At 35.9% G+C, this 12,449-nt stretch overlaps 1 protein-coding gene across 1 annotated transcript in view; it reads left to right on the top strand.

Annotated features, from left to right (window-relative positions):
* The window catches only part of ZC3H6 (zinc finger CCCH-type containing 6), a 67,700-nt gene that overhangs the window by 35,632 nt on the left and 19,619 nt on the right, over nucleotides 1-12,449 (top strand). Inside the window, exons 5-6 of the mRNA XM_081796783.1 lie at nucleotides 8,129-8,378; nucleotides 10,702-10,835. Coding sequence (XP_081652909.1) covers nucleotides 8,129-8,378; nucleotides 10,702-10,835 — 384 coding nt within the window. The remainder of the gene's footprint in view (nucleotides 1-8,128; nucleotides 8,379-10,701; nucleotides 10,836-12,449) is intronic.

The following is a 12,449-nucleotide window of genomic DNA, read 5'->3' as shown; positions in this document are numbered from 1 at the left end:
GAAGTTCTTTATAGATCTTGGATACCGGCCCTTTGTAGTATCATTTGCAAAAATCTTCTCCCATTCCGTGGGTTGCCTCTTTGTTTTGTTGACTGTTTCCTTTGCTGTGCAGAAGCTTTTTATCTTGATCAAGTCCCAGAAGTTCATTTTTGCTTTTGTTTCACTAGCTTTTGGAGATGTATCTTGAAAGAAGTTGCTGTGGCTGATGTTAAAGAGGTTATTGCCTATATTCTCCTCTAGGATTTTGATGGATTCCTGTCTCACATTGAGGTCTTTCATCCATTTTGAGTTTATCTTTGTGTATGGTATTAGAGAATGGTCGAGTTTCATTCTTCTGCATGTGGCTGTCCAATTTTCCCAGCACCGTTTATTGAAGAGACTGTCTTTTTTCCATTGGACATTCTTTCCTGCTTTGTCCAAGATTATTTGACCATAGAGCTGAGGGTTCATATCTGGGCTCTCTATTCTGCTCCATTGATCTATACGTCTGTTTTTGTGCCAGTACCATGCTGTCTTGATGGATCACTGCTTTGTAATATAGCTTGAAATCGGGCAACGTGTTGCCCCCAGCTTCTAAGTTCTAAGAATAATGCAAAGAACTCCTGTATATCTTTCACCCAGATTCCCAGAATGTTAACATTTTACTGCATATGCTTTGTTTTCTCCTTTACCTTTCTTCTCTCCTCTTCTCTTTAGAGGATCTAATTTGTCATTAAACCCATCTATTAAGTTCTTAATTCCAGTGTTTGTGTTTTTCAGATCCAGAAATTTGGTTTTTTTTCCAAATCTTTAATTTTATAGTTCCCAGTTCACTGCTAAAATTCTCGTGTCATTTTTTTTTTTTTAAGATTTATTTATTTGACAGAGAGAGACACAGCAAGAGAGGGAACATAAGCAGGGGGAGAGGGAGAGGGAGAAGCAGGCTTCCCACCAAGCAGGGAGCCCGATGCTGGGCTCAATCCCAGGACCCTGGGATCATGACCTGAGCCGAAGGCAGACACTTAACAACTGAGCCACCCAGGTGCCCCTCTCATGTCATTTACTTGAAAATAACAAGCACAGATATTTTAAAATCTGTGTCACATGAATTTCAATATCTGGAGTCTGTTTCTATTACTGGTTGCTTTTAGCTGTTCCTCATGCCAGTCTTATCTCCTCATATGACTAGGTTTTTTGTTTGCTTTTGTATTGTGTGCTGAGCATTGTGTTTGCAAAATACAGTGCATTTTGTAGAAATAATTTGAGGCCTGAGATGATATTAATTTCCTTCAGTGAGGATTTTTACTTGCTCCTGACAAATTTTTAGTGACCCTTACAAGCTTTATTCCAACTTCAGGGTTTGAAGATAGATCGGACTGTAGCCTCTGACCCACGTTTTGAGATTGACCCAAAACTGGTGGGTGGGGGTTACTAAGGCTTCTATTTTTTCTAGACTCTGGATTTCTCCTTTTGTTCCCATAGATTAAAGGGGCAGTCAGAAGTGCTCTTGAACCTTTCAGCTGATTTTTCATGCCGGGCTGATGCTTTCAGAGCAAAAACCGCTCCAGATGCTGCTCATTTCTCATGATTTTCATCTACTCCATGGATATTAATGATCCAGTAATCCCTCACACGTTGATAGCTCTCTGATGTTTACAGTGGATTAAAAAAATATTGTGTCTATCTTTTGTATATTTTTTAGGAGGAGAACTGATCTGAATTATTTAGTCTGCTAGGAGAAAAAGTTCAGTACCATTTCCTCCACATATGTTTTAGAGTTGACTCACTGAGATTAGAAAGTACCCTAAGTACATCCTAAAACTTCTGTTTTCCTAGATAACAAATGCCTGCTGTATAACTTCTATCATTTAGGCCAAAAATAGAATATAGTATTAACATCTAGCTATTAAATTTGAGGAGTTAGTATATCTTCCCTTTTCCTTATCCTTGTTCAAGGCCTCCCATTCCCTTATTTCATGTTTACAGTGATTGTTGTGGGACCAGTTTCCGTTTTACAGAAAGCCAGTCTGCCCTGCAGACATTCTAGCCAAGAATATAGCCTCATAATTAGTCAGCAGAGTGATTGGAGAAACTGTATCCTACGTGTAGAACTTACAGGCTTTTTCATTTCTGTTATCTTCTTGCAGGAAGGCTTTAAAAAATACTTGCTAGATCCTTGCTGATGAATGCATTTTGTTCGTTCCAAATGATGAACATGTGAAACATACGGAGATATTCTCCTAGAGAACTGGGGCTGCTCCTGTAATGTCATCCATTTAGTGCTTCGTGGAGCACTAGCACTGCATGGGTGATGCCCAGACTTAAACATTAGAGTCTTTCACTGCAGAAGGAGCCCTGGGATGGCGGGGGGGGGTGTTTGCATCATTAGAGGGCTATTAGGAATATTTGCAGTTGGGAAAACTAGCTAGGGGTATAAATAGAAAGTTTAGGGATAATTATATTTTAAAAAGTAGGAATATGGAGATTATTTTTGTAAAAGCTGTGAAAAATCAGAGAATTAAATTAATATTAAGAATTAAAAGTTTTTAGGGGCGCCTGGGTGGCTCAGTCATTAAGCGTCTGCCTTCGGCTCAGGTCATGATCCCAGGGTCCTGGGATCGAGCCCTGCATCGGGCTCCCTGCTCCGCGGGAAACCTGCTTCTCCCTCTCCCACTCCCCCTGCTTGTGTTCCTGCTCTCGCTTTCTCTCTCTCTCTGTCAAATAAATAAATAAAATCTTTAAAAAAAAAAAAAAGAATTAAAAGTTTTTGGGGCACCTGGGTGGCTCAGTTGGTTAAGCATCTGCCTTCGGCTCAGGTCATAATCCCAGGATACTGGGATCAAGCCCTGCATCAAGCTCTCTGCTTGGCCGGCAGCCTGCTTCTCCCTCTCCTTCTGCCTACTGCTCTGCCTGCTTGTGCTCTCTCTCTCTCTCTCACTGTCAAATAAATAAATAAAATCTTAAAAAAAAAATTAAAAGTTTTGGGGGCACATGGGTGGCTCAGTCAGTTAAGCATCCGACTCTTGATCTCAGCTTGGGTCTTGCTCCTCAGGGTTGTGAGTTTAAGCCCCCCATTGGGCTCTATGCTGGGCATGGAGCCTGCTTAAAAAAAAAAAAAAAGAATTAAAAGTTTTTATAACAAGCATCTAATCTGAGAGAAAAATTCATACTCTTTAAAGGTATCATTGAAGAATTAATGAGTCACATTTTTTTTGGATGATTTGTTTTTTGATGTTGAGTTGATAAGTTCTTTATATATTTTGGATACTGACCCTTTATCAAATACGTCATTTGCAAATATCTTCTCCCATTCAGTAGGTTGTCTTTTTAGTTTTGTTCGTTGTTTCCTTTGCTGAGCAGAAGCTTTTTATTTTGATGTAGTCCCAACAGTTTATTTTTGCTTTTGTTTCCCCTACCTCAAGAGACACATCTAGAAAGATGTTAACAGCCAGTGTCGGAGAAATTACTACCTGTGCTCTCTTCTAGGATTTTTATGGTTTCAGGTCTCACAATTAGGTCCTTAATCCATTTGAGTTTGTTTTTGTGTATGGTGTAAGAAAGTGGTCCAATTTCAGTGTTTTGCGTGTATCTGTCCACAATTTCCCCAACACCATTTGTTGAAGAGACTTTCTTTTCTCTCTCTCTCTTTTTTTTTTAAAGATTATTTATTTATTTATTTGACAGAAAGCAGAACGAGCAGGAGAGAACATGAGTGGGGGGGTAGAAGGGGAGGGAGAAGCAGACTCCCCACTGAGCAGGAAGTCCCGACGTGGGGCTCGATCCCAGGACGGTGGGATCATGACCTGAGTTGAAGGCAGACGCTTAACTAACTGAGCCACCCAGGTGCCCCAAGACTGTCTTTTTCCCATTGCATATTCTTGTCTCCTTTGTCAAAGATTAATTGACCATATAATTGTGGGGCTATTTCTGGGCTTTATATTATGTTCCATTGATCTATGTGTCTGTTTTTGTGCTAGTACTATACTGTTTTGATTACTACAGTTTTGTAATATAACTGGAAGTCTGGAATTGTGATACCTCAGTTTTGTTTTGGTTTTCTTTTTCAAAATTGTTTTGGCCAACTCGAAGTCTTTTGTGGTTCCATATAAATTTTAGGATTGTTTATTCTAGTTCTGTAAAAAATGCTCTTGGTATTTTGATAGGGATTGCATTAAATCTATAGATTGCTTTGGGTAGTATAAACATTTTAATGATATTTGTTCTTCCAATCCATAAGCATGGAATGTCTTTCCATTTGTTTGTGTCATCTTCAATTTATTTTTTTTTTAAGATTTTATTTATTTATTTATTTCAGAGAGGGAGAGAGCAAGAAGGGGCAAGCATGAGTGGGGGGCAGGGAAGCAGACTCCCCACTGAACAGAGAGCCCAGTGTGGGGCTTGATCCCACCTGAGCTGAAGACAGACGCTTAACCGACAGCCACCCAGGCACCCCTCATCTTCAATTTCAATTTCTTTCATCAATGTTTTATCGTTTTCAGAGTACAGATTTTTCACCTCTTTGGTTGAGTTTATTCCTAGGTATTTTATTATTTTTAGTGCAACTGTAAGTGGGATTGTTTTCTTAATTTCTCTTTCTGCTGCTTCATTATTAGTGTATAGAAATGCAACAGATTTCTGTACATTGATTTTGTAGGCTCTGTGACCTTAATGAATTCATTTATCAATTCTGGTAGTTTTTTGGTAGAGTCATTAGAGTTTTCTATATATAGTATCATGTCATCTGCAAATAGTGAAAATTTTACTTCTTCCTTACCAATTTGGGTGCGTTTTATTCCTTTCTCTTGTTTGATTGCTGTGGCTAGGATTTCTAGTACTATGTTGAATAAAAGAGGTGAGAGTCGACATCCTTGTCTTGTTCCTGACCTTAGGGGGAAAGCTCTCAGTTTTTCCCCATTGAGGATGATGTTAGCTATGGGTTTTTCATATAAGGCCTTTATTATGTTGAGGTATGTTCCTTCTAAACCTACTTTCTTGAGGATTTTTATCATGAATGGATGTACTTTGTTAAATGCTTTTTCTTCTTCTATTGAAATGATCATATGGTTTTTATCCTTTCTCTTACTGATCTGATGTATCACAGTGATTGATTTGTGAATATTGAATCACCCTTGCAGCCCAAGAATAAATCCCACTTGAATGTCATGAATGATATTTTTAATGTATTGTTGGATTCGGTTTGCTAATATTTTGTTGAGGATTTTTGCATAAATATTCATCAGAGATATTGGCCTGTAGTTCTCTTTTTTGGTGGTGTTTTTATCTGATTTTGGAATCAGGATAACGCTGGCCTCATAGAATGAATTTGGAAGTTTTTATTCCTCTTCTATTTTTTGGAAAAGTTTGAGAAGAATAGGTATTAACTCTTCTTTAAATGTTTGGTAGAATTCACCTGTGAAACCATCTGGATCCTGGGCTTTTGTTTATTGGGAGTTTTTGGATTAATGAATCAATTTCATTGCTAGTAATCAGTCTGTTCAAATTTTCTCTTTCTTCCTGATCAGTTTTGGTAGGTTATGTGTTTCTAGGAATTTACCCATTTCTTCTAGGTTTTCCAGTTAGTTGGCATATTTTTCATAATATTTATTCTCTTACAGTCTGTTGTGTTTCTGTGGTATTGGTTGTTATTTCTCCTCTTTTGTTTCTGATTTTGTTTGAGTCTTTTTTTTTTTTTTAAATGAGTTTGACTAGAGAATTAATCAATTTTGTTGTCTTTTCAAAGAACCAGTTCCTGGTTTCATTGATCTGTTCTGTTGCTTTTTTAGTTTCCTATATCATTTATTTCTCCTCTAATCTTTCTGCCCATTTCTTTTTTTTTTTTTTAAAGATTTTATTTATTTATTTATTTGAGAGAGAGAATGAGATAGAGAGAGCATGAGAGGGGGGAGGGTCAGAGGGAGAAGCAGACTCCCTGCTGAGCAGGGAGCCAGATGCGGGACTCGATCCCGGGACTCCAGGATCATGACCTGAGCCGAAGGCAGTCGCTTAACCAACTGAGCCACCCAGGCGCCCCTCTCCTCTAATCTTTATTATTTCCTTCCTTCTGTTGATTTCTGGTTTTATTTGTTCTTTTTCTAACTCCTTTAGGTATAAGGTGAGGTTATTGAGTTTTTTGTTTTGTTTTGTTTTGCTTCTTGAGGTAGACTTGTATTGCTATAAACTTCCCTCTTAGAACTGCTTTTGCTGCATCCCAAAGATTTTGGACCATTGTGTTTTCATTTTCAGTTGTCTCCATGTATTTTTTTTATTTCTTCTTTGATTTCTTGGATGACCCACTCATTGTTTAATAGCATCTTATTTAACCTCCATGTATTTGTGCTCTTTCCAGATTTTTTCTTGTGATTGGTTTCTAGTTTCATAATGTATTATGGTCAGAAAAGATGCATGGTATAACTTTGATCTTTTTGAATTTGTTGAGACTTGTTTTGTGAGCTAATATGTGATCTATTCTGGAGAGTGTTCCATGTGCACTTGAAAAGAATGTGTACTCTGTTTTAGGATGGAATGTTTTGAATATATCTATTAAATCCATCTGGTCTAGCATGTCATGGAATCACATTTTTTAATAAGAGGAAAAGTCGACATCATTCAACTAATTAATTAATCTTCACCTTAATCTAAGTAATTATTTTTTATTTTATTTTCATAGTTTCTTATTAAAAATGTCAGAAACACTGCCTTTTGGCTACAATTATAAATCCCTTTCTGAATTTCTGAAGTGCTAGATGAGAACAGTTGGTTTTAAAAACAACAAACAACAAAAAAAATTTCTAAAACACTGCTCAAGGGACGCCTGGGTGGCTTAGTCAGTTGGGCGTCTGCCTTAGGCTCGGGTCATGATCCCAGGGTCCTGGGATCGAGCCCCACATCAGGCTCCCTGCTCAGTGGGGAGCCTACTTCTCCCTCTGCCTCTGCTGCTCCCCCTGCTTGGGCTCTCTCTCTGACAAATAAATAAATGAAATCTTTAAAAAAACAAAAACACTGCTCAAAGTAAGTCAGAAACCTAATACAATATCTTTAAAATTTAAAATTGATGAGCTAATTGATTTTCTTGGTATGTTTAGTTAAGTATTTTTTTCTCTATTTTATGATTACTGAAAAGATCTTAATATTTCCCTGCATTTTATTAAAAACTCATAGTCTCATGTTGGTAATCTGCCAGGGCAGACAGTATTTTTATATTATATTTAAAATGTGCTAAGCTGAAGATGAGTCATGGTCTGGGTTTTGCTAGATCTTCACACTCTAATTAGGTGCATTTTTTCTTTCTTTCTTTTAAAAACATTTGACAGAAGATATGACTGAACTAATACAAATATTTTAGTGAATAGAGATGGAATTGAATACTATCATTAAATAAAATTGTAGGACTAGGGGTGCTTGGGTGGTTCAGTTGGTTAAGTGTCCAGGTCTTGATCTCAGGGTTGTGAGTTCAAGCCCCACATTAGGTTCCATGCTACTTTAAAAAAAATTGTAGGACTAAAGTATATTCTTAGTTTTCATATGTTTTAGTAAAATAAATTATTAATAAAATTAATAATGTATAGTATAATAAATATTTCCTAATGAGCAATTTTTTCACTAGATGTTTTTAACTTTTAGGGAAATCCTTGTTAGGCCTCAGATATAAATATTTCCTTTTTCTAAAATTTCCACACATTTTTTTTTAATTAAGTATAATTATAATGCTTAAATTTGTCATTTGGGGCAATATTAGGAGAATATATATTTTTTTCCACTTCAAGCTATTTTACTGTATTTTCCATATTTTCAAAAAGACTATATTTTTTGGAGAAGGAATTCATGTATAATGGTGTGGGTTTTTGAGTATGCTTTTATACTCATATATCGAGACATGGGACATGGAAAACAAAAAGTGAACAAACCACACTCACCAGCAAGATCTATGAACTTTAGAATGTTTAATAATACCAGAGTAGCATTTAGCTTTTTGAACTTTAAATACTTTAGCTTTAAATACTGTCATAGACAAGTACTAACCAAGAGTTAGAACTACAACTATCTTCCCCTTCTTTCTCCAAATTTCTGAGGGAAAAAAGATGTCCTGTATTACTGTCAATTCATTTATTTAACTGAAAAATCCTGATAATGACTGTCCATTTTCACTTAGCATGGACACTTATCAGGAAGCTACATGACATCAAAGAAGAGTCAACATAACAAAAAATTTAAAAGTAAAGAATATGATGAGTACAGTACATACAGTGATGACAACTTTGGTACCTACAGTCAGGAAACAGAGGAAGATTTTGCCAATCAGCTGAAACAATACAGACAAGCTAAAGAAACCTCAACTACTGCTTTAGGATCATCATTTTCTAAAGAACCAGGGAAAAAACAAAGAATGAAAGCTCAGCAAGGTAAGTATGAAATTGCCAGTCTTTTTTGAATATGAGAGCCTTATTACAACAGGCAGCTATGGAGTAACAACTTAAATTTCTTAGTCCCTTCTCAAGATCAGCTTATTCCCGTGGTTCCTGAATTTGTTTTTCTTTATTTTATAGATTTTGAGGACAAACATCTACGAATATTTCAGTCTGCATGATATCTTCATATTTGAATTAGAAAGATACGCTAAAGTATATAAAAATGTAAAACAACTTTCCCATTATGTTTTTTCCCTTTCCTTGTACGGTGATATCAGTATACTGAAAAAATGGCTTACCTTTTTCAGTTGTTTCTGTTACTCTGCGCATTGCTTTATATTTTAGACCTGTAAAGACAGAATTCTGGGGAGCTATTCTTTTATTAGACTTTAAAAGATGATGATCATCTTTGCTGTGCAAAGGTACTTATACTTAGGATTATGGATATCCTTCAAGATTGGAAATAAGAACATAAACTAAGAAATTTCTCGAGTGATCATCACTTCATCTGCTGTATTGAGGCACATGATCCCTGGAGAGACCAGGGCAAGTTGCCATAGAAACTATGGGTCACATAAAAGTCAAATCAACCTTACAAATTGTCCACTCAATGTCTGCTTCAAGAAAACTGGAGCAAGATGAGGCTGAGGTGAAGGAGTGAGCCCCTAACCCAATGTTACTATACTTTCTATATTGTTGAAAAAAGGAATCAGTTATGAGTAAATGCGATTATTTTTATGACTTTATTTTTTCTTGATTTCCTAGCAAAATTCCTTTGAAAAATATGAATCCGGGCTTTGCTGACCTAAAAAGGAAAGGAATTTGTCTGTGCATATGCTATTGTAATTAGTTAAGTTTGTTCCTGAAGTCTAGACATAGTGGTGTCAGGAGTCATTCCACTTGGGGAATAAGGGAACATAGAGAGGTTTTGCTCATCCATTCCCACCTGGGGTTTTCTCTTTCAAGCTCTTCCTGTTTGTTCTGTTAAAGAATTGAGTATTCTTTTATTTTTGACATTCATTTTCCCCCCTCAGTTATGAAAGTAATATATGGTCAAATGCAGAAAACTTTTTCTATGTGTGGAAACAGTAACAAAGATCAAAGATAAAACAAAAATAATTTGAATCCCTACACCCAGAAATAACTACTATTAATATTTTTGGTGTACATTCTTCCAGAATTTTTCTGGCAATTATTTTTAACAAAAAACTATGCATACTGTTGAACTTGTTTTTTCCCTTAACTATGAATTGTATTGTTCTTACATTAATGAGTAGCTTTTAATGCTAACATTCTATTCAATTAAATAGATATACCATAATTTGTCTAACAGATTCTTAGGTTTGTATGATCGTAATCACTTGAGATTTAAGTTGCACCCATTTTTTTTTTAATTCTGTGATTAATCCTATATATTTATATATGTCTCAAAGAGCATCTTCACAAATATTTTTTCTTAAGAATAAATTCTGAAATGCAGAATTGAATCAAAAGATATAGCCACGCATTTGAAAATTTTTTATCCACATACCAAGTTGATTTCCAAAAAGTTGATAGACCAATTTATAACACCCCACCAGTATGTGAAAATGCCAATTTCTCCAAATCCATACCAACACTATTCTTTGAGATAAAAATTGGTATGTTATTTTTAAACTTTTAGTTTATTTCTTTTAATGAAGTAAAACATTTTTTCATATATTTATTTGCTGTTTTGTAGGTTTAAGAACACTTACTACATAAGAAAATGTATTAGTTTGCTGTGACTTTGGTAAAATGAGAAATGACTCTATATAGTAACTTGCCATCCTAATACATAATTTTTGCAATTTTAGATACTTTTAAATGCCAAGTTTTTTAAAAGTAAAAGACAGGTATAAATTTTACTTGGAAATATATGTGATACCTACTCAGAATTATCACTAGAAACTCAATTTGGTCAAATTAACCACAATGTCTTCCTTAAGGATGAATATAATATTTAATTCCCTTAAAAACAGAAAGCCTTGTTATTTCCTATTCAAAGGAAAATTGAAAAGAACAAAACTAGCTTTGACTTCTGTAGCCATGTGTATTCTGGTGCCTTGACCTCCTTATTGTTAACATCCTTTAAAAAAAAAAAAAAAGAATGAGAAGCACTACCTGGAAAGTAAAATGTAAAGATTTAATTAATTTTTTTTCATTGAATCTAGAGAAGAAGGAAAAAAAATGCACTGTATATTATAGACTATTTAAAATATGCTGTTCCCTATAAACTGATAGGTTGACAGGTGTGTTGTTTTTCTATAATATTTGAAGTACATTTTAACTCTTTTAGGTATTGAACAGAGGGTTAAAACTTTTAATGTTGGTCGTGGACGTGGTTTGCCGAAGAAAATCAAACGCAAAGACCGTGGGGGAAGAACCAATAAAGGGCCTAATATTTTTTCAGGAATGGATGACTATCAAGAGGTACTGAGAATTTATAATGAGGAGAGCTTTTCCATCTTTTAACCTATTTGGCTGCAAAGAAAGCATTGTGATTTTAATGCTCCTTTCCTAGTAAATGAAAAATTTCCAGCTAAGATCAAATGAGTATAAATAGATTCTAAAAAAAAGAAATAAAAGAATTGTTTTAATTAGTCAAGATACTAGTATAGAGATGCAAATTTAGGTGACCTTGAAATAAAATTAATGTGTTTGAAAGCACCTCAAAATAAAACTGGTATGTCGGAAAGCAAAAATGTGATTCTAGTAGTTCTCTGTTGTACTTTACTTTCCTAGGAGTCATCTTCCCCAGACGCAAAGGGCAATAAAATGCTAATAGCTCAATATGAAGCATGGCTAATAAGGGAGATACTGTAGCGGTAGATTAACTTATTAGAACTGAAAGCAGTGAAAGAGAAGAAAAGGCACTATAAATGGTTGGAAAGCTGAATTTGTGTACCTTGGGTATAGTAAATAGTGAATAAATATATGTCGAATTGAATTCTGAACATGTACATTCCAGCCTTGTTGCAACTCTTGGGATTAAAGTGGCCCAAATCCAGTATTCTGCCACTGTTCCAGTAAGATTGATTGAATTATACAGAGCAAGGGTAGGTTATTAAAAGCTACGACCTTGAGTGAGAGCAAAGGGATAGCAATATATTGTAATGTGAAAATGCCTGATTTTCTGATGTCTGGGTTTAAAGATAAGGGGCAAAGATTTCTTTCTTTCTTTTTTTTTTTTTTAAGATTTTATTTATTTGACAGAGAGAGAGACAGTGAGAGAGGGAACACAAGCAGGGGGAGAGGGAGAAGCAGGCTCTCCACCGAGCAGGGAGCCCAATGTGGGGCTCCATCCCATGACCCTGGGATCATGACCCGAGCTGAAGGCGGACGCTTAATGACTGAGCCACCCAGGTGCCCCAAGGGGCAAAGATTTCTTAATATGTACTCCTTAGTGTACTATTTAGGGAGATGTTAATAGGTATGACCTAAAAAAATAAGTTCAGGCCCAAATAAATTTGTGAAACCCAGCACATGCCAGCCTAACTCTTGGGGATTCTCAGTTGACATTAATGTATTAAAGGCTTCTTGCAAGTTAGGTATAGAAAAGCCTGTTTTAGGGCGCCTGCGTGGCCCAGTTGGTTAAGCGACTGCCTTCGGCTCAGGTCATGATCCTGGAGTCCTGGGATCGAGTACCGCATCGGGTTCCCTGCTCAGCGGGGGGTCTGCTTCTCCCTCTGACCCTCTTCCCTCTCGTGCTCTCTGTCTCTCATTCTCTCTCTCAAATAAATAAATAAAATCTTAAAAAAAAAAAAGCCTGTTTTACTTTGTTCAATCCATTGTTTTCATATTTTACTTGACCCTGAACTTCCCCCCACTCCTGCCCAATTTATTAACATTCATTGAGCCACTCACTATTCCATGGAATAGCAGCTTTGGAAACAAGCTTAGAATTTCTGAGTGATTGTAACCTACCTGTCCATCTTCCTACATTCCTCTAGAGTGTGCTGCTTTCCCTAGACCAAATTAATATGAATGCTGTCTGAAAGTAAGCTTTCTCCTATATCCAATAGGTACACACTATGCTTGGAAAAA

Source organism: Leptonychotes weddellii, chromosome 10, assembly GCF_054177405.1.
Source record: "Leptonychotes weddellii isolate Sample4059 chromosome 10, ASM5417740v2, whole genome shotgun sequence".
NCBI lineage: Eukaryota > Metazoa > Chordata > Mammalia > Carnivora > Phocidae > Leptonychotes > Leptonychotes weddellii.
This window is presented reverse-complemented; position numbering and strand designations above follow the sequence as displayed.